Source organism: Lithobates pipiens, unplaced genomic scaffold (genome assembly GCF_037356315.1).
Source record: "Lithobates pipiens isolate NorthernLeopardFrog02 unplaced genomic scaffold, aLitPip1_a1.2 Scaffold_19, whole genome shotgun sequence".
Classification (NCBI taxonomy): domain Eukaryota; kingdom Metazoa; phylum Chordata; class Amphibia; order Anura; family Ranidae; genus Lithobates; species Lithobates pipiens.
The window spans coordinates 155,944,307-155,967,561 of NW_027507764.1; the positions used below are offsets into that span (position 1 = coordinate 155,944,307).

At 42.2% G+C, this 23,255-nt stretch overlaps 1 protein-coding gene across 2 annotated transcripts in view; it reads left to right on the forward strand.

The window, feature by feature from the left end:
• The window catches only part of UBE2E1 (ubiquitin conjugating enzyme E2 E1), a 59,925-nt gene extending 41,231 nt beyond the window's left edge, over window positions 1–18,694 (forward strand). For both annotated transcript variants that reach the window (XM_077491415.1, XM_077491416.1), the window contains exons 3-5: window positions 10,661–10,793; window positions 15,815–15,962; window positions 17,968–18,694. In XM_077491415.1, the coding sequence (XP_077347541.1) occupies window positions 10,661–10,793; window positions 15,815–15,962; window positions 17,968–18,065 (379 nt within the window). In that variant the 3' untranslated portion in view covers window positions 18,066–18,694. The remainder of the gene's footprint in view (window positions 1–10,660; window positions 10,794–15,814; window positions 15,963–17,967) is intronic.
• Window positions 18,695–23,255: the final 4,561 nt, after the last annotated feature.

Below are 23,255 nucleotides of genomic sequence, written 5' to 3' on the forward strand. Positions count from 1 at the left end.
TAAATATAAAGAGAAGTCCACAAGGTGGCATGCACCTCATTAGACTTAACCCATAGTAGGTACTTGGTCCTTTTCGATCCGTCCTGTGGTTTCTGAGCAGTGTGATCAGACCTGCTGCTAGCATAAAGGCGAATACTCAATTAGGTCTGAATGACAGTGCTAGTTTCTGGTAGCAGAAGCATGCTGGAGACCTGAGTTGTCATTCAGCACAGAAGGGGGCATGGTCCACTCCATTTACAATGCCAGCAGTCAAAATTGTTGTGGATTTGCTGGCATGGCTGTGTTATCTATCTGCCGGCTGTGTGTTCTATCGCAGGTTCACCGCAATTGTGAGTACAGTGACATAACTGTGTAAATTAAGCATTTCTGCCAGCTGCTTGTAAACATTCAGGCACTTCCCACAGTGCCAGCCTGGTTCGCAGCAGGCGCTGTAATAAAGTATTGGAATAGGAGGCATTGCTGAAGGAACACTCTCTCAGCTGAACTCTAGAAAGCTCTGTGGTCTGACTGTCTGATGCAAACCCAACTGCCACTGCTGCTATAGTCTTTGTATTTGCTTGAAAGTGGCCGTCTCCCTGTCGGGGAGCTGTGTGCATAAATGCAATCTTCAGCTGCACTCGGCAAATATGAGCAGCAGAAACCTATGATCCGGGATTACAAAGAAGGTGGTATATCCCTGTGTGTCATCTTTCTTCAAGGTGGCTCTCTGGGGAGTTGTGGGGTGCAGTCCTGTGGTATTGTCCCACAATATAGAAGTCTGTATATACTAATTCTGCATTTTACAATTCTATTTTGCGAAGAGCATCGGAGAAAGGGGGTGGTGGCTGTAATGCTGGTTGTAACTCCCCCATAGAAACAACCATAAATTGGGCTTCAGCCTAGGGTGGAGCTACAGCCAGCACAAACGGGTCAAATATGCATTTATTTCCTAACCACAGCACAGATCTGAACAGGACCAAGTGCCACTTGCTCTTGGTCCCCTAGGGGAGTCAACAAGGATGTTTTATGTTGTGGCAACGCTTCTTATTTAAGAGGGTTGGAACTAAATCTTTCAGAATTAAATTTGTGTTTTAGTGTTACATTCCTAACAACTGCATTTGACAGCAGGAAGAAAGTTTTCAAATCCATAATGGACACATACATCTCTAGTACTTCTTTTCTTCAAAATATAAATTGCAGTATTTGCACATTATAGGTATGGTTGGACAGCTTTACCGTGGATTCCTAGAGATAAATGTAATATGCTATGCTGTTTGGCAACTACGCTGTACATTGATTGTGTAGAGGGCTATAGAAGCAGACAGGTAACGAATGCATATAGTGACGGATGCAGTCATTCTACACCCACATTAAACATTGGAAGTCACTCTGAACCTATAAACATTAGGCTTTGATTATGAAAATAGCTCTAAAGGAACGGTGTTCTTCTTTCCCACATAAACCCATACGGTAATTCCTTTTATTTTCAAACCTGCAGTGGAGAAAATGGCTAGAAGCTACTATAGAGAACTAAAACACATTTTCCTTACTTGAGTGGTTAGAATAATCTCCAGATTGGTCTAAAATGGCTTAATCAGGTGACATAATTTTCTTGTGCGTGTTTCTTTTCCATAATATCTACAAAAAAATAGATCGGTATAGGGAGATATTCAGTAAAACAAAAAGCCCTCTATGACACCACAGCTCTAAACGTGCGTTGCAGGAGATCCTGTCTGGCTGCCATTGTTGGCCCTGCCTCTCCCAGTCTGCTTTGCAGGAGCCTCATCCGATCATGAATTAAAGTGGAGTTCAAGCCACAGATTTTATTTTTTAGGCATCCCGTTATAATGCTTTAATTACACAAATACATTTTATATATATGTTTGCTAGTGGGACCTGAATTATATCTTTATATATTTTTTTATACTTTCTATTGATAAAATCCTCTTCTGGCCATTGCCATGATGATTGTGGGCATGTGAAGCCCAATTGCAATCTCTTCCTGGATTACCAATGGAGAGGTGCATGCTGGGTCTCGATATCACACATGCGCGATGCTCCGGCCGATTGTTTAGAAAATTGCCATAAGATGGAGGAAGGTCCTGTCCCGTTGTTATGGCAGCCGCCTTAAATCGTGTCATTTCCTGTCGGGAAAAAAAGCGATTTTTGCTCACAGTACTTCCACTGACTCCCGAGAAATGATGACTCGCATTTCCCAGGAGGCGAGGGAGGAAGTGACAAGAAGCTCCGCAGACCAGGAAGTGGCAGATTAGGAGCCACTACATAGTAACAAGGAGTTTCTGGTAAGTAAAAGCATTTTTTTTCCCCCCCTAAAAGGTTTTTAGGTTGGAACTCTGCTTAAAATAGTAAAAAAAAATGGTAAAAAGTGCAGGTACCAAAAGATATGATTGTACAGTAATAAATACAGCAGTGTTATTTATCAGTAGATGTGCATGCTGCGGAGCCTGGCTAGCAAACTACTCCCCCCTAGTTTAGATGTGGATCTGTATACAGGGAGCGTACCACCTTGATTCCAGTTCCCTTAAGCCTTGGTTTTTTTTGCGTGCGTGCGCTTATGTCCAAGCCTGGGTATGTCCAATAGGTTTTGTTTTGTATTTCACTTTATATTCTTACAATAAAAAGAATAATAAAAAAAAAAAAGTACTCCCCCTAGCAGGCTACATACCCAGGTTGCATTTAAAAATGTATAGTTCTTTGTGTGAGTTATTTTTCCCTGAAACTCCTACAAATATATGGGAGGAGTATCAGAGCAAAGGACTTGGCCAAATTAAAAAATAGCGGCTATATTCAGCTTTAAGGCCTGTTCGCACCACGTGCACTGATTTTGTTTTATTTTTTTCTGCCCACAAAATCACATGGGAAGTAGGTTATATGGGTTCCACCAGTGCAGTGCATTTCAGTTGCAGGAAAAAATTAGATGTGCTGTTTTTTTTCCTGCACAGAACTGTACTGGGACACGGAAAAAAGGATCACAAACGTACTGGACCCCAGTACAGTAACAAAAAAGAAGAAAGCATCAATGTGTTAAAAATGTGTATACAGAAACACATCCAGAATGGAATTTGGACAACGTTTTTGTGTTGTGAACAGGCACCCCATACACACTATTAGATTTCCTGCATATTTTTGTTTTCAGATTTACCAAAACCATGTAGTACAAGGGCCTGCCTGATTGCATACACATTGAAACTCCTAAGGTTTGACCTCATATTATATGGTTTTGGTAAATCTGAAGACAAAAATCTAATGGTGTGTATGGGTTCTTAGTGTTGTCACTAGAGAATGAGGTCAAGGTAAATCATCTAATTGAGACACATGTTCTGATGTCTATGACCCCTTTCACACTGCCAGCATTTTTCCGGTGCTACATCGCTACAAATGGCGCCTGAAAAAAAAGCGTCTCCTTTCACTCCAGTGTGAAAGCCTGAGGGCTTTTGCCATGGAGCGGTGTGCTGGCACAAAAAGTCCTGCCGGCAGCTTCTTTGGAGCGGTGAAGCAGTGGTGAACTCGCCGCTCCTCCACTGCTGCCCATTGAAAACCGCCCCGCTAGTGGCCGAATCGCAATGGTAAAGCTGGGGCGGCTTGGTGTGAAAGCAGTCTAAGATGTTAATTGCTCTCCCTTTTTTGGGGCGAAATCCTTTCACTTCCTGTTGTCTACAAGACAGGAAGTGAGGGGGGTAAGCTCTCAAATAGGACAGAGGTAACAAAAAACAACCCGATGGAGTTTTATCCTCTTCTTTTTTTTTTTTTTTTTTTTTTTTATGCCTTTACGAAACTTTAAAAAAAAAAAAAAAACGGGAACAAAAATGTAATATATTGCAGCTTACCAGTCCTTAGATGTGGTGTCTATTTTATTTACTTTTTGCAGCGCTTTGTCCTTTGTTTTCAGTTTATTTTGACCTTCCAGTAAGGGTCCGTTCACACAGGGGCAACACGACTTGTAGGCGACTTGAGTGAGGCAACTTGGACACGACTTGAGTTAAGATCACAGCGCGACATGGGACGACTTCAACACGACTTGTGATGACTTCAACCTGACTTGGGACGACTTACAAGTCGCCCCAGGCCAGGCGACTTTTGCCGTGGCCAAGCAGAGAATGAGCTCAAGGGGGAACTCCACGCCAAATTTCTGAAAAAAAATTTGGCGTGGGTTCCCCCTCCGAGAGCATACCAGGCCCTTAGGTCTGGTATGGATTCCAAGGGGAACCCCCTACGCCAAAAAAACGGCATAGGGGTCCCCCCAGATCCACACCAGACCCTTATCCGAGCACGCTACCCGGCCGGCCAGGAAAGGGGGTGGGGACGAGCGGGCGGCCCCCCCCCCTCCTGAGCTGTACCAGGCCGCGTGCCCTCAACATGGGGGGTGCCTTGGGGGAGGGGGGGGCGTGCGCCCCCCCACCCCAAAGCACCTTGTCCCCATGTCGATGAGGACAAGGGCCTCTTCCCGACATCCCTGGCTGTTGGTTGTCGGGGTCTGCGGGCGGGGGGCTTATCGGAATCCGGGAGCCCCCTTTAATAAGGGGGCCCCCGGATACCGGCCCCCCACCCTATGTGAATGAGTATGGGGTACAATGTACCCCTACCCATTCACCTGTGAAAAAAAGTACAAAAAAAACACAACACAGGGAAAAAATATTTTATTGCACAGCTCTGGGGGTCTTCCGTCTTCGGGGGTCTTCTCGCCGGACTCCTCCGCTATCTTCTTGTAGCTCTTTTGCTAGCGGAGGAGTCCGGCTTTCTTCCTCGCCGCCGGCCTCTTCTCCCGACTTCGGGGGTCTTGTCCCCCTCTTCGGTTCTTCTGCCGGGCCACCGCGCCTTCTTATAGCTCTTTTACAGGCGGTGGCCCGGTCTTCTGTCGCCGCCGCCTTCCGTTCTTCTCATTCTTCTTCTCCTGGAGATGTTGACTCGACGAGCTCTCCGGCCGCAATGCCAGGGACGCGCTGCGCTGCCACTTATATAGGGACAATGGGGCGGTGTCACATGGGTTGATGTCACATGGGTTGGTCACATGGGTTGATGTCGCATGGTAAGGGGGCGGGGATCACCATGTGACATCAACCCATGTGACCAACCCATGTGACATCAACCCATGTGACACCGCCCCATTGTCCCTATATAAGTGGCAGCGCAGCGCGTCCCTGGCATTGCGGCCAGAGAGCTCGTTGAGTCAACATCTCCAGGAGAAGAAGGAGAAGAACGGAAGGCGACGGCGGCGACAGAAGACCGGGCCACCGCCTGTAAAAGAGCTATAAGAAGGCGCGGTGGCCCGGCAGAAGAACCGAAGAGGGGGACAAGACCCCCGAAGTCGGGAGAAGAGGCCGGCGGCGAGGAAGAAAGCCGGACTCCTCCGCTAGCAAAAGAGCTACAAGAAGATAGCGGAGGAGTCCGGCGAGAAGACCCCCGAAGACGGAAGACCCCGTGCAATAAAATATTTATATTATAGCTGTGCAATAAAATATTTTTTCCCTGTGTTGTGTTTTTTTTGTACTTTTTTTCACAGGTGAATGGGTAGGGGTACATTGTACCCCATACTCATTCACATAGGGTGGGGGGCCGGTATCCGGGGGCCCCCTTATTAAAGGGGGCTCCCGGATTCCGATAAGCCCCCCGCCCGCAGACCCCGACAACCAACGGCCAGGGTTGTCGGGAAGAGGCCCTTGTCCTCATCGACATGGGGACAAGGTGCTTTGGGGTGGGGGGGCCGCACGCCCCCCCTCCCCCAAGGCACCCCCCATGTTGAGGGCACGCGGCCTGGTACGGCTCAGGAGGGGGGGGGCCGCCCGCTCGTCCCCACCCCCTTTCCTGGCCGGCCGGGTAGCGTGCTCGGATAAGGGTCTGGTGTGGATCTGGGGGGACCCCTACGCCGTTTTTTCGGCGTAGGGGGTTCCCCTTGGAATCCATACCAGACCTAAGGGCCTGGTATGCTCTCGGAGGGGGAACCCACGCCAATTTTTTTTCAGAAATTTGGCGTGGAGTTCCCCCTTCAGAGCTAATAATTCTGTCAAAGTCGCCTCCGTATAGACAGAAATCCGACTTGGAGGCGACCTCCATTGAAATCAATGGGTACCGGTCGCCTACAAGTCGGATTTAAGTAGTACAGGAACTTCTTTTGAAGTCTGAGCGACTTCAGTAGTGTGCATTAAGACAGCTCTCATTCACTTACATTGGTTTTTAAATGTTGTCCGACCTGAGGCGACTTGGGGCGACTTGAAGTCGGATCCCAAGTTGCCCCTGTGTGAACGGACCCTAACTGTTATATGGTGCTGACCATCACTCGCTGTAGTATGTCTATGCAGCAGCGTTATCACCCCGGGACAGGATTGTGTTGACTACAGAGCACCTCCACTTGTCGTCGCCATAACAGTGTTCTGTAGTTCACAGAAGGGAGCTGGGAAGGCTATTAAGATTGTTTGAGATTTCAGGACAGTACAAATGAACTTACAGGGAGACTTGAATTCTGGCAAGTATTTTCTGTGCATGGCCTCAAAAAAACAAACATGGCCACCATGTCTAAGCACTGGTAAGCTGCAACTTATAACATTTTTCCTTCTTAAGGATAAGGATGAGCTCAGGCGTGTTCGCAAGCCGCACATTCAGAGCCCGCCAGGAAGTCGGCACTGCACAGCGCTAATCACAGGCAGTGAGATATTTTCCCAATCCATGGCTGCAGAGATCGGGAAAATGTCTCATGGCCTGTGATTAGCGCTGTGCAGTGCCGACTTCCTGGCGGGCTCTACATGTGCGGCTTGCGAACACACCTGAGCTCATCCTCATCCTTAGATATACTTTAAAGTGGTTGTAAAGGCACAAGATTTTTTACTTTAATGCATTCTATGCATGAAGCTTAAAAACCTGTGTGCAGCCCCCTAATACTTACCTGAGCCCCATCGGGGTCTAGCAATGTGCACGGCTGCCTTGGCTCTCTCCGGGGACTTGCTCCTCATTGGCTCCTGATGCTGCCACTCACAGCCAGTGTGCCAATGAGAGAGGGGTGGGGCTGAGATGTGGCTCTGTGTATAAATGGACACGCAGAGCAGTGGCTTGGGAGCACGCCAGCTCGGGTGCCCCTACAGCACCCGAGCTGGTGGGTGCTTGCTCTGAAGGAGGAGCCTGGAGTGCCACCGGGGGACCTGAGAAGAGGAGGGTGCGAGCTGCTCTGTGCAATTCACTGCACAGAGCAGGTAAGTATAACATGTTTGTGTTTTATTTAAAAAAAAAAAAAAACAAGCCTGTACAATCACTTTAATGTCTGTTAATAGTCTTTTGGCAGTGAGAATGGGATTAAATAGTGTCCAACTCATTTATATATCTGTTGTGTGACTGGTAACCAGATAATCATGGAAGTTCCAACTGCACACCGTAAAGGTACTGCGACCAGCTACTACAACAGGGTTCTGTAGTGATTAGACGGATTGGCTTGTTTAGGGATTGATGTGTTTTTTTTTTTTTTTGTTTTTTTTTTTTTTAAGATTGTTCATCTGAAAGATTATTCATGGATTTGTTGTGCATGGTTTCATGTCTCTGGGTAGACTTGGATGTTTTTATGATCTTTGTGTCAAGGGTTTATTTTATTTTTTTCCAACTGTCTAATCTGAAAATAGATTTTTTTTTTTTTTTTTTAAAGGGATTACCTGTTAATGTTATGAAGATTTAGTTTTAAAACTGTTTAAATGGCAGCAGTGAAAGGATGAAGTAAAATGATATGATTTTGGAGCAGAACGCACTACCCGTGACTAACAGGTTTTGCAGAAAACTTCATTTCACACATTTGATGTGCTTGTGACTTTGTTTAAAAGGCCTGAATGGAAGTGTATGTGAACCCTAAACATGAACTTTGTGTATTTTATTCCCTTTTTGATCTGTAAATTCTTTGTTGAAAGCATTTTGGTAGATCTCTTTGATAAGTGCAAAGAAACCCGTAAATGTCAAAAATTCCGAGTCCTGTGTCCTCTTCACACTTCTAACGTGTTGTGTGTTGCCAGCCTACAGGCTTCATTTGAGTACATTTCTGGCAGATTACCAGGTATTTTCTGTACTTGCGGGGTCTTTAAAGGGTTAATGTGCTTGTATTGCAGAGCTGTAATGCTTAAGGTTGTGTGTTTTTGTTTTGCAGCCTTGCCTTCACATATGCTTTAGGTCGAAAATGCCATTAGAAATGAGTATCCTAGTTGATCTGACCTCAGTCAGCTGGATATAGTTTTCAAATTAAAAAAAAAGTTAATTATCTGAATAACAACCTGCCCCCTCCCTAAAAACATGGCATATGAAGTGAGTGTCCCTAGGATATACATATGACATTGGCCCCCTCACTCACTGATCAAATTTAAGCACTTCTAAACCCCAAAAACAGGAATATCATATATTGCAACTTGCCAGTCCTTTTTTGTGGTGACTGCGTTTGTTTTTTCTTTTTTAAGCTCTAAGAACATTTTTGGCAGAAAAAAACTGTTGCTCCTGTCAGAAATGTCCCGGTCACTTCTTGCAAGTGGAGAAGACCACAAAAACGTTCTTAAAGCAGAGTTCCACCGACATACATTTTTTTTTTTTTTTTTTCAACTGCCATCTCATGATGATCTTAAAGCGGTAGTATAGTCCTTTTTTTTGAACTTTTACCTACAGGTAAGCCTATAATAAGGCCTGTAGGTAAAACGAATATCTCGAGATATTCCCCTCGCAATAAGCCGCCGACTTCAGCGGCGCATGCCCTCCGGGGATTCTCGGCTGAATGTCCGGCAGACGCCTGACCTTGCTGGAAAGAAGTCTCCCACACGGGAGTGGCGACATCGCGGCTCCAGACACTCACAGCACCGGAGACGCTATACCCGGAAGACACACTGAGGGGAAAATGTTGGCTCCCTCGGCGTGGATCGGGTGAGATACCAGCACCTCGTTCTAAGGTAAGTATTTCATAATGAGCTAGTATATTTCCATATTTCCATTTGTATGAGTGAAGTGTGGTGTAGCTGGGCATGAATTTGGAACCAATTGTATTTCTGTATAGAGAAACTTGCCTTTAACAAGTCACCGTCTGAGTGCAAATTGTTGTGTTTTTATATATATATATATATATATATATATATATATATATATATATATATATATATATATATATATAACTTTTTTTTTTTTTTTTTGCCAGTTAGGAAAAAAACAGTTTTGTTCAGATTAAGGAGCGTAAGATTTACACGGCCGTTGGTCAGTGGTGCTCTGATCGCAGTACATTACAGCTATGCATGTGATGTAAATGGTCCGCTTCAGTGACTGCCGCGTACCGGGGGCCTTGTCTGAATTGTGACCTTGCCATCGGTCTTAGGTTTCAGGTTTGCTGCAAGCTCCGTGTATTTTGAAACGTGCGAGGGAAAATCATAAGAGTGGAAATGGATAAATACCTTATTAAATGTCAGCGTGGAATTCCCATCTGTCTCCTTGCAGGTTTTACGATGTGACGCTTTGTATTGACTAGTGAGCAGTTCTTTTTTACAGCTCGTATTTCATGGTCTCCTTATTTCATAAAACATCCAGCAAATGGGCTTGTGCGTATGTTATCCCGCTTGCCTTCTCTCATATCACTGCACAGGCATGTCTTGGTTGCCACTTTTACAGGTTTCTTCAATAAGTTGGTGCAAACAACGATAATGATGTGAAGACTGCAGGAACTTGTTGATCTGCAGTTTATTGTAGCACATTGTTGGCATTTGGAAGAGGTGAAAAATGTCACTTTTACATTATTCAGTGAGCCTATTTGTGTAAATCTCTTTCACCTCTCGCACCCTTTAGTTTTATTGTGATAAATTGTTTGGCTGTTCTGAAATAGAACAACATGATTATGTATGTAGGGGACTCGTTCACATAATGCGTGTGTGCACGTTAACATAAGTGTAGACATTATATGCAGCTTATTCCTTTTGAAAAGGCTTTCAGTGTATGTCGACCATTAAAAAAATCGTTTACATCAAAGAGCGTTTTTTTTGGGGGTTTTTTTTTGTTTTGTTTTTTTGCCGGTTTTAAGGGGCTGAAGGGTATATAAATGAAGCCTCGAGAGATGCAAGAAACTGTCAGAGGGTATATGTCTACAGCTTCTCCAAAAGCTAAATATTCAGTGTAATGGCCACTTTAACTTCTATTTAGAAAGTAATATAAGAATACAATTGATTTAAAAAAAAAATCCTGTAAAGCAGACCTGTCTCTAGCATTATAGCTCACGGAAATGGTGTCTGGACTGACCCAGCATATTAAAAAAAAAAAAAAAAAAAAAAACCTTTGTGTCACCCAGTAGATGTGACTGTTGTGTCCATTCAGATTTCGGATGAGTTTTTGGCATCATGCACAATATATTTATATAGTTTTCCAGCTGTAACTTTAAGTGATTTTTAAGAAGAAAGAAAAATTGGAGAAGACGCCCACCACAGCTATATAGATTCTATGCTCAGCATTTGTAATGTTTTCATGATGCTGCCATCTAGGCAGATATAACGATTTAACTTTGTCTTTTCAGTTTTATATCATCCTCCTTGTCTCTTTTTCTGAAGGCTGTACCGTCCAGAAATCCATGCACTGTTTGATTAGTCTATTTAAGTTCAGATATTTGCAGTTCCTGTAGTTTAACAATATTCTTTTAATGGATGAATATTAAAATATGATGTTTATTTCCCACATACAGTGCTGGTCCAAAGGGAGACAATATTTATGAATGGCGATCTACTATTTTGGGTCCTCCTGGCTCTGTGTATGAAGGAGGTGTTTTCTTCCTGGACATCACATTCACACCTGAATACCCATTCAAACCCCCTAAGGTAAGGCTTCCTGTTCTTTGTTCTTTTTCACTTTTCTGAGGTACTAAGCTGGTAAACAGATCGATCTTCATCAACCAAGTGAAGTCAGAGTGAATGTTGTGTGTAGTTTTATAAAAGACATCCTTGTAGTAATTTAGATTTGGATTGAGGGTAGCTGCTTGGGGATCTTCGCTACTGCTGCTGTGTCCATGTTGGCCCTTTATTTATGAAGCCATCCAGTTCCCACCAGCAGCACTTTATATAAGCTGCGGCTGGTCCTTTAAAGGAGTTGCAAAGTCTCATGTTTTTTCAGCTTGATGCATTCTATGCATCAGGGTGAAAAACCTTCTGTGCTGCAGCAGCCCCCCAGAGCCCCCCTTTTCTTACCTGAACCCTTTTTAGCATCGAGGACGAGCCCAGCAGCTCCAGTTGCTGTCTCGGGTTCTCATTGGATATTTTGATAGCAGTGGGAGCCATTGGCCTGGGAGGGGCATGGCAAAGTCCTGCTGTTTGTGTCAATGGATGCAGCAACAGGACTTGGGTACATGCCCACATGAGTGTGCCCATTGAAAGCATCTCTCCCTGGGGGCACTCGATAAAGAGGAGGACCCCAGGAAAGGAGGACCAGGGCCGCTCTGTGCAAAACCCTTGCACAGAACTGGTAAGTATGACGTGCTCTTTTTTTTATTTTTTTTTTTTTTTTTTAACAACCTTTAGAAATCACACTAAAGCAGAGTTCCAGTCATATTTTTGTTTATCAAAAGTCAGCAGCTACAAAAAGTGTAGCTGCTGACTGTTAGGAAACGGCCACTTACTCACTCGCCTATCCCACAATCCAGTGGTGCACTCCCCCGCGCTGTGTCCTCCACTGTGCATGCACAAACGGCACTGCGCTCTGTGTCAAAATCTGGTAGCTGCACCCCCTCCTTCCCAAGAGCTCCTTCACAAACAGGAGCCGGGGAGGAGGCCTTAAAGCCGATGTTCCACTTTTAAGTGGAACTCCGTTTTCATGCCAAGCCCCCTCACATGTGTGCCCATGGGTTTAAGTCTCTTCTGTGCTGAGAACTTGCTCGTAGCATAGTTACTGAGGTGTCGCAGACAGCTCCGGGTCATTGTTTGATTGGGAGCTTCAGAGCATGTTGCTGCTTGTGACAGCCAATCATAGTGGTCACAGGATTGGGAACATCACCTCCACCACCTGACATTAAGAACCGCTTAAGGGGGTGCCAAATGGCAGTGCCAAGGGGTAAAGGAGAACCGCCTGTATCATCGCTCAATAATTGACCAGAACAAGGTTTTTCTCCAGCTGTCATTTCAGGCGATGTTTCAATCAGATTAGTTATTGATGTGTAATGCAAACGTAACTGGTTGTTTAACAGGAAGATGTGTAAGCCCTTGTACACACGGTCGGGTAATCTGTCGGAATGTATCCTATCGGACCGTGTCTTTGGATAATCCGACTGTGTGTGGTATGCATCGGACTGATTCCGTCCGACCCAATTTTACAACATGTTGGAAATATTTCCCGACCAACTGGGCCGGACGGACCTAATCCGATCATGTGTAGAGCATTTTGATTGGACCAAGTGCCACGCACGCTCAGATCAAATTCCTACATCAAAGCTATTGGCTACTAGCCTGAATGTAGTTCCATCGTAACGAAATTACGTCATCACGTTCTGAAAGATCGGATTTTTTGCCAACTTTGTCTGACCGTGTATATGCAACAGTTTCGGACAAGATCCGTTGGACAAAATCCGACGGGCAAAATCCGACGGATTTGGTTGTGGAAATCTCCGACTGCGTGTACAGGGGCTAAGTGTTCACATCTCTGCTATTCTGTGTTTCATATTACTGAACAAAAAGATAAAATGCAGCAACATCTACTCTGCTGTGTCTGCTTAGAATACAAGGGTGACAACACTTTTCATAGTCTGTAGTTATTGTGACACTACCCTGCCTCCTGTGTACTTGTTAGCACCCTCCCTAATCTCTTCAACATGCATATATAAGGCTAATATTAGGCCTTCTCTAAACAGCTTACAGTGATTTACAGAGCCTTATAATGAGCCTGCTTAGCAGAAAGTTCGAATATTATCAACTTTTGTTTAATAAGACTTCAAAATCTGTTTATAGACAATTTGAATGACATTTTGGATATAATTCCTGTAACTGTTAGAATGTTCTCCCTCCTTGCTGGATTGGAGCGGCATTGTGCCCCCTCTGTAGCAGAAGTGCCTTATTTAGGTATTCGAGCTGGAAAAAAAGAAAATGTTACTGGCGAATGGCTTTTTCTGACTTACTGATCAGCATTACTGGCTATTAGCCTGTGGCAATTTTATTGAGCAGAGAAAATCTGACAGGATGGCTGTACAAAGCCATCGGTAGATCAATTTCCATAGAGCCACAGCTCCTGTATATGGATTGAAATTCAGCCCATCCATATGTATGGCGGCACTTAGTCCCTAGACATGCAGCACCCACCCTAAAGATGAAATCCTCACTTTAGTAAACCTGTGTTTTTAACCCACCTTTAGTTTCTGTGCCAACCTGTGGGAAAAGCAGGAGATCAGGAGCTTGAACAGGGATAGGGGGATTCTGGGAAAATCCATTGTTCAAACAGAACTGTTGCTTACTTTTTATGGAAGAGAAATCTTAATAGTTTATTTCTACATCATTAAAGGTATAGCTGATAATATATTAACTTTTTACAGGATGTAACAATTACTTGTGCTATATGTGTTCTTAATGGTACTGGAGAAACTGGATTTGCATTTAAAATTTGCACCAGGAAGAAATAACTAGCTCACAACTGTAATTCACTGGATTCACCACAAGAGGTCAGAAGACTATTACAAATGCAAAAACAATAACAATTTGTTGAGTTCATCTGCTAGTTCACGGTAGTGAATCCATACTGGAATACAAGTTTGCCCTGTTTTTGCCTTCTGTAACACACCCATGGCCTCATTTACCAGGATGTGCTAAATACAAATCAAAGCAGTCAGACTTGTAGTTGCATAGTTAGTCCTTCTTTTTTTTTGGTCTGAAGGTAAACCTGTGTTTATCCCAGGGATGTTTAAATTCCCTGACTCACTAAATTGGCTGACTCACTACTTCTGATAGCAGTCTGTACCAAGAATCTACTACTAGTTTTAGAAACGTTATACTTTCTAACATTACTTTGATGTTTCTTCCTGCTGGTTTAAGGTCCCTGTGTTCTTGATCTCCACTTCATATAACAAATACTACCCTCCTGAATCTAATTCACGCCATTAATGTATTTAAAGGTTTCAGTCTGGCTCCCCTTTACTTTTTAATTAACCATTTACATTAAAGGAGATCTATGGTCACAGCATAAACTTAATTTTATAACTGCAGCATTAAAAGAACAATACAATATAAACTATGTGTGTATGTATGTATGTATGTATATATATATATATATATATATATATATATATATATATATATATATATATATATATATAATATATAGTGTGTGTGTATATAAATAAATAATATGAGCAATACAATATTGTTGAGTGAGTTCTGCCTGTTCGCTGGCCATCTCTTTCCACAACTTCCTGGATTCCCTGCATGCTTTGCAGCCTTTCCTTTTGATGTTTACTTTCCATTTCTAATATATCCCACGGTACATTGCTGCCTGCAAGCGGGGATTCCTGTAGTGCCTACTCACAGGGCATAATGAATACATATCACAGAATATAAGGAAGTTCATTCTTTTTAATTACAGTAGGATAGAAATGATTAAAATACAATGTGGAAATGAATCTGATTTTACATTTTTCACCACATACACTTTATTTAGCCTCTGCAGCTTCTCCTGATCTATTTTAGCCATTAAACCTTCAACATTTTTGTCGCCTGTCTTCAGATTTTTATCCTAATGAACCGGCCACAGTATTCTAAAAGGGATTTACTGAATCATGTAGGGGAATCGGGACCCCTTCCTCATGCTGCTTATCGCTCTAGTGATGCCCCCACAATTACGTTCACTTTCCCTACTGCCCAGCCATACTGTTAGCTCAATTTAGCAACTATTTGAAATGAGCGCCCTGAAATATGTTCTTATGCAGTTCTGTTAAACACCGTGTACTGCCAGTACTGTACTTCATGGAGGATTCTTGATTTTCATACATAAATATTTTACATTTAAGAACAGTGAACTGCAGTTCCTACTTCTTTGGCAGTTTTTCCTACAGCCAACATCAGAATCAGCGTTTTGTTTCAATTGGTGCTGTGGGCAACAAAACCAAGCTTTATTTGGAATGTGTGTTGCTAACTTTTTTTTTTTTGTATCAAAACTTTTCACAAGTAAGAGAACATGTACAGTTAATAAGATTGACTTTCCAGAAGCATCCACATACTATTGCGATACTATAGTAAAGACTGTTTAGTTAGAGGAGAAGTATGGCCAAAGCCTCTTTGCCCATACTTCTCCTATGGATCACAGCAGTGCAGTCTGTTCTCAGCCAGTCCAGGCTCAGGAAAGATCCACCCAGATGCCTGGACCAGCACCTGGCTCAACCTCTCAGCGACCGGGAGCCTGAGCCAACCCCTCCACAGCCCAGCACTCCAGTGAGCGCAATCTGCTCACTGAAGACCGAGAACTGAGTAATTGGTGGAATTTGATTGCTCATTTCCCAGTCCCAGTCCTGTAAACCTGGCAGAGACTTGCAACTTGCATGTGCCAATGTGCCAGATATCTGGTAAAGATGGTGCAGTAGTAGAGTAGGAAAAGGCGATCAAGACATGGTCTAGTAAGTATACGTGTGGTTTTTGTTTTTTTTTGGTTTTGTTTTTTAAACAGGAACAATTGTTTCAAGGGTTTTTTGGCTTGTAGGCATGTGTTCATATTCCCAAGCATTTCTTTTGTATATGGGCTGCTTTTCTTCTCCTAGAAGTCAAAGTAAATAAAAAAGGCAGCATATGAAATGTCTGCAAAGTAATCTTTTTATTATCTAATGAGAAATTAACAACCTGCACTAATTTTTTTCCTTCACTGACTCTTAATACAGGTGACATTTCGGACAAGGATCTACCACTGCAACATAAACAGCCAAGGAGTCATCTGTCTCGATATCCTGAAAGATAACTGGAGCCCAGCATTAACCATTTCTAAAGTTCTCCTCTCCATCTGTTCACTGCTCACAGACTGCAACCCTGGTAAGAATCTCCCCTAGAAATCAGTTCTTCACGACATAAGCCACAGTTTTCCTTTGGAACGAACAATTTTATTCTAACTTCTAGACTAAACCTATCCCAACAGCCATATACAACTTTAAACCATTTTCTGTATGCCAAGTATGATGCAAATATTACATTTAATAAAACTCAGTAGGATCTATAATGCAAATGTTATTTTACAACTCTGATTACTGAACACAACGCTTTCTATGGGGCAAAAAAAATGGTTATACTGTAACTTAGTGAACTTACGGTTTATTCATGGAGGGAAAAACAAAAGTTCACTTTAACCCCTCACTCTCCAGCAGCATATACTTCTCTTCACTCCTCTGCCACTCCGATTAGTGGCAGGGGCTGAGAACTGACAGCCCTATGTAAGAAAGTTAGATCTTTAGTGGTAGCTTATAGGTCCACCTGCCCCCATGTGACCGTACGAACTCAGTACACCAATACTGTCACATAGAGTGAGTGTCATTCTTTTCAGAAGTGCAGGGTATTTTCTCTATTATCAGCTAAAATGAGTGGCAGGGGAGTGAAAGAAAGATGGATATGTGCTGCTGAGGTACCAGACATTAAGAGTGAACTTGAAGATTCTGCAAGAGGTTATACCACTTCTTTTCATTAGCTTTAAGAAAAAAAAACAGGTAAATGGAAACAGAGGCGCCACTCTAAGACCCCTTTCACACCACACCGCCCTTTGCGTCGGCGGTAAAACGCCGCTATTTTTAGCGGTGTTTTACCGCCGGATTTGCGGCGCATTTCGGCCGCTAGCGGGGCGCTTTTACCCCCGCTAGGGGCCGCGAAAGGGTTAAATACGCCGCAATAGCGGCGTTTTGCCGGCGGCATTACAGCGCTGCCCCATTGATTTCAATGGGGAGCAGCGGTGGAGGAGCGGTAAACACACCGCTCCTTCACCGCTCCAAAGAAGCTGCTGGCAGGACTTTTTTCTGACGTCCTGCCAGCGCACCGCTGTAGTGTGAAAGCCCTCAGGGCTTTCACGCTACACATAATGGTGCAGCTTCTTTAGGGCGGATTGCAGGCGCTATTTCTAACGCTATAGCGCCTGCAAAACACCCTGGTGTGAAAGGGGTGTAAGTGTGTAGTATTAAGAGTGCTTTAATAAAAACTTATGTCATTCCCCTGGTTGTCGGCATGCGTTCCACCGACCGGAAGTGTCAGCAGTGTATGTTCCAACTTGCTCTACTGAATACCACCGTCCTCCAGTTCACAGAATGAATCTACTCCATGGATGTTTGGCAGTTTCTTGTTTACACGCCTATTGCCTAGTGTACTTTTGTGATTACCAAATTTTAAGTTTTTATTAAAGCACTCTTTTAATACGGCACTTAGAGTGGCGCCTCTGTTTACATTTCCAGTGTTCCTAGAAGATTGCTTTGCTGCTTCTTAGTCTTCAAATGGGGCTGCCTTCTACAGTTGCTGTTTTTTAACTACATGATATGAACTTTCATAAGCTATGACTTGTTTTTTTGTCATTATTCCTCTTGTGACTGTTTATATGCTATTTTAATTTGCCATTTTCCCCCTCCTTCCCCCTTATTTATGAGCAATCTGATGGTGAAATATACAGTGTAGGAGTTGGCGCTCACCCTACCCACCTGAGTATTAAAAAAAAACTTTGACAGCTATAAACATTTGTGCAGTGGCAGGGAGGGTGGGCATTGACGCCAAGTCCTACTTACTGTGTATGCATTGCTGTCTCGATCAGCATCCCCAGAACTGTGTCCAGGCTTCTGATGCCATCACCGTGAAGCCAGTCAGAGTGCCGCATGATTGGGAACACCTTCTACCAGTACTGGCATTACAGCCCATTTAAGTCGGCTCATGCCAGTGTAAGCGAGTCAATGGAAAACCCACCATTTTTTTTTAAATTACAGAAATGCGCTTGTCAGAAATGTATATTCCACGCTTTATTTCTCCAACCTTGACCAACTTTATTATTTTATTTTTTTTTTTACATTTCTAGCTGACCCTCTTGTTGGAAGCATCGCCACCCAGTACATGACCAACAGAGCCGAGCATGACAGAATGGCCAGACAGTGGACCAAGAGATACGCTACATAAATACAATTTAGCACACCGGTTTGTCTGTGATAGCGAGAGCTGCTTGATCATTGGGCAATGGAGGGTGGGAGTCTGCAAAGAATAGGTTATTTCTATAACAGATTTTATTCAGTCTTTTATTTCCAGAGAATTTTGTTATTGTAACTTAAGGTATCTTTCTGCAGTAACTGACTGGATTACAGAAACCTCTGAATTATCATCTAAAGAGGACTACAAAGAATGTAAAGTTGTTTTCCCCTTTTATTTTGGTTCTGGAAGTGATTATGTAAACTATTCAAACCATTTAATTTTGTACAGTTACACTGCTTATACTGTATACCTCTGTGTTGTCCTTGTTCAAGTATTGAATGCATATTTGTGTGTGAGAGATGAATTGCAGAGTGTGTGACAAACATAACCAAGCCTCTACTGTAAGGGGCCTGGTAAGCTGTATTAAACATTTTACACTTTATATAATTTTCTTTTTTTATGTCGGTGAGCTTTGATGAAAGAGGTGATAATGGAATCTGTAGTAAAATACCTTAAGCTGTTTAAATGTAAAAGTGAATAAGAATTACTCCGTGGATTGGTTATATGTTGTAGGCTAATGAAGTCTGCATTTGTTACTGTGCTAATAAAAGTGAAAAATATGTGTGTGTGTTGTGTGCTTTTTCATGGAGATAAAATAACAGCTTCTTGTTTCACTGTTGAAGAAACTTGCTGGTGTTTTGTGGTGAAAACCAAAACCCTATTACTGAATGCAGTCACCAGTATGAAGAACACGAAGTGGTGAAAACTATAACCAATTACCATACATTGGAGACGAGACCTTTTGACTGCCAACTTCCTGGGCTGTCGTCCTCTTGCAGTACTTGAAGTCCCAAAATTTGCAGCCACCAAAGCCATAGCTTCCAACCTGCATTCTTTTATAGAGTTAATGATAAAAGATGACAATCTAGCAGGTTGAAAAACACCATCTCCTATTATTGTAACACATCATTTAATCCTGATAATAATGTAAAGCTAATTATGGGATTACATGGTTATAGCTTTGCACATGTGGGCTTCAGTACATGAAAGAGCAATGTGTCAAGCAAGCTTTTGCAAGGTATTCAAGCTGGTTTCTTGAACGCTAAGCCCTTTAGATTTCTGGATTTCTATCTCAAGGATGCAACAAGAAGTTGGAGGATATCTCCTCCTAAAGTGAGAGGAAATCCCCTCTTAAGCCCCATACACACATCAGATTTTCTGCAGATTTTTTTTTTACCTTCAGATTTACCAAAACCATATAATATGAGGTCTAGGGCTGCAACTAACGATTATTTTTATAATTAATGTTTCGATTAATCAGTTAACCACTTGACCACTGGGCACTTAAACACCCTTAATAACCAGACCAATTTTCAGCTTTTGGTGCTCTCACATTTTGATAGCAATTACTCAGTCATGCAAAACTGGACCTATATGAAATTTTTGTCCTTTTTTTCACACAAATAGAGCTTTCTTTTGGTGGTATTTAATCACCGCTGGGTTTTTTATTTTTTGTGCTATAAAAGAAAAAAGACCGAAAATTCTGTAAAAAAAAATAATAATAAATAAATTTAAAAAAAAATGAATTTTTCTTCGTTTCCGTTATAAAATTTAGCAGATTAGTAATTTTTCTTCATAAATTTTGGCCAAAATGTATACTGCTACATATCTTTGGTAAAAATGAGTACAAATTGGTGGATATTATTTGGTCTTTGTGAAAGTTATAGAGTCCACAAGCTATGGTGCCAATATCTGAAAATTGATCACACCTGAAGAACTGACGCCCTATTTCAATTCTTGAGACCCTAACATGCCAGAAAAGTACAAATACCCCCCCAAATGACCCCTTTTTGGAAAGAAGATATTCCAAGGTATTTAGTAAGAGGCATGATGAGTTTTTTGAAATTGTCATTTTTTCCCACAATTATTTGCAAAATCAAGATTTTTTTTTTTTCACAAAATTGTCATATTATCAGTTTATTACTCACACGCAGCATATGCATACCACAAATTACACCCCAAAACACATTCTGCTATTACTCTCGAGTACAGCGATACCACATGTGTGAGACTTTTACACAGTGTGGCCACATGCAGAGGCCCAACTTGCAGGGAGCGCCATCAGGCGTTCTGGAGCACCCAGGACAATTCTGACATTTTGTCTCCTATATGTAAAAATCATAATTTATTTGCTAGAAAATTACATAGAATCCCCAAACATTATATAATTTTTTTAGCAAACACCCTGGAGAATACAATGGTGGCCGTTGCAACTTTTTATCTCGCACGGTATTTGCGTAGCAATTTTTCGAATGCTTTTTTTTGGAAAAAAAACAAACAAACTCAGTAAAGTTAGCCCAATTCTTGCATAATGTGAAAGATGAAGTTATGCTGAGTAAATAGATACCTAACATGTCACTCTTAAAAATTGCACACGCTCGTGGAATGGCGCCAAACGTCGCTACTTAAAAATCCCCATAGGCGACGCTTTAATTTTTTTTTACTGCTTACATGTTTTGAGTTACAGAGAAGGTCTAGGGCTAGAATTATTGTTCTCGCGCTAACGTTCGCAGCGATACCTCACATGTGTGATTTAAACACCGTTTTCATATGTGGGTGGGACTTACATATGCGTTCGCTTCTGCATGCGAGCACATGGGGACAGTGGTGCTTTAAAAAAAAAAAAAAAATCTTATTGTTCATTTTACTTAATTTTTGGGGAAAAAATGTCAAACTAAAATAAATTTTTGGATCACTTTTATTCCTATTACAAGGAATGTAAACATCCCTTGTAATAGGAATATGGCATGACAGGTCCTCTTTACAGTGAGATATGGGGTCAATAAGACCCCGCATCTCACCTCTAAGCTGGGAAGCCTAAAATAAAAAATAAATAAAGAGATTCTGGCTTTGATTGTATTGGCGAGTCGATAGAAGCACCGGAGGGAGGGGGGGGGGATGTCTATGGCTGGGTATTGCAGGGTATCTCCGAGCATGGCTGGGTATCTCCGGGTATGGCAATTTATGGCAGGGTATTGCAGAGTATTGGCTGGTATTGCAGAGTAATGGCAGGGAATTGAGGGGTTAAATTCCGGTGAGCAGCGATGTGGGCACTGCAGATGCAGCCCACAGCGCTGCTGACACTGATCTCTTCCCCCCTCCGCTGTACCGATCGGTTTGTTTACAAGTGATCACTCCGTCATTTGACGGAGCGATCACGTCGTAAATGGCCACGATAAGCGGCCGTTTACCGTGATCCGTGATGCGCCGGGTCCTGTGGACCCGGCGGTCACGGATGCTCTCGAGTGGGGCGCGAGAGCGGAATTCTGGGAGGACGTCATATGACGGCCTCCCAGAGTTAAACAACCGTCCTGTAGCCATAATTTAATTTAAAAAAAAAAGTGGGTCAAACTGATGTTCATTTTCAACCAGAGTGACGGGAAAATTTGGAAATAATAGAAAACTTCTTAGTCAAAGGAATTTTCAGACAATGTATGTGGTTTTCATTCAGAAATGACATTCATTTTAAAAACAGAATGTTAAAAAAAGTTAAAATTTCAAACAAAATTCTTTCATTCAGCGAATGTACAAAGATTTTTCGTTTGAATATTCTCATCTGAAAATTGATCGGTGAGGCCAGCATAAGGCTCGGTACACACCTATGCAATTTGCTTTTGATCTGTTTCTGCAGTGCTTTTTACTGTGCGTTTTGATTTTTGCGCACGTGATTTTACTGCAATTTGCATTTTTTTGAGCAGATTAAAAAAACACAAATTGCTGCAAAAACGCATTACATGCATTTCTGCAGCTTCTCCATTGAAGTATATTGAACCAATAAAGCACCATTTTGCGTTAAAAGTCCCTGACCCTTTCAGATGTGAACGTGTCCCATAGGAAATCATGTAAATGAACTGTAGTGCATTTCTGCAAAAAGCACCAATAAACACATAGATGTGAACCAGGTCTAAGAGGTTTAGTAACATAATGGGGTTAAAAAACTAAAATTAGCCCTTTATAGTAGAAAAAGCAGATAATCACTACAGTAAGGGGTTCATTTTTTTTTACTATAGAGCAATGAAAGTAATATTTACAGTAGCGATTATTTTTGTACTATAAAAAGGCTCAGTTTAGTTTTTTTGTTTTTTTAAACCCCATTATGTTACTGGCCAATTAATCGATTATGAAAATAGTAATTGATTAGTTGTCGATTAATCAATTAGTTGTTTCAGCCCTAATGAGGTCAAACTTTAGGAGTTTTAATTTGTATGCAATCAGGCAGGCCCTTGCACTACATGTTTTTGGTAAATCTGAAGACAAAAATCAGCAGAAAATCTGATAGTGTGTATGGGGCTTTAGACAGTTGACCCAATAAAAGATTTTCCTTTGCCTAAACTGCTCAGGAGGTTGGGAAATATTGGTCCCCACCTCTTCCCTCTCTTAGCTAGTCTTCTTCTTTTTTTTTTTTTTTTTTTTTTTTTTTTTTTTTTTTACAGTTTGCCTTTCTCTTCTTCCTCTTCTCTGATTACTTCCTAGTCCGATGTCTTTTTCTTTCCTTGTGGGGTTTTTTGTGCATTTTCTTAATTCCCCAGGCACCCTAGTACTGCGGTCAGCAAAGCCAGGCTGGACCACGGATATGTACGTCATCCTGGGTGGGGCGTGTGGCTCCCACGACCGATGTGTCCACCGATTTATGCTGCCTGGGGATCATGTGATCACTATGCTATCGCAATGTCAACAAAGCTGTTATGAATAAATGTCATTCACAACAGCTTTGCTACATGTACAGTGATGCTGTGTGTGGCCCACATCTACCACATGGTACCTGGGCCAATCACAGCACCCTCTATCATGCGATTAGCTGTAGTCAATCACAGATCACTGGTACTCACATGTGTTATGAATTTAACCCAACGATGACCATTCAAAACATTACTGTTACAGTGATCATCATTGTAGCAGGAATCAAAGTGTAAAAAAAAAAAAAAAACACCTTGAACCCCCCAGAGTAGTACAGTTTTTCTACGGAGATACTGGACTACTCTTATGAAAGTATGCAGTGGTGACCATTTGTTAAACAAAAAATAAATTTTCCAAAAAATTGTGACAATTACATCTAAAAACTCACCATGCCATACACTAAATACCTTGTACTGTCTACTTTCCAAAAATGGGTAATTTGGG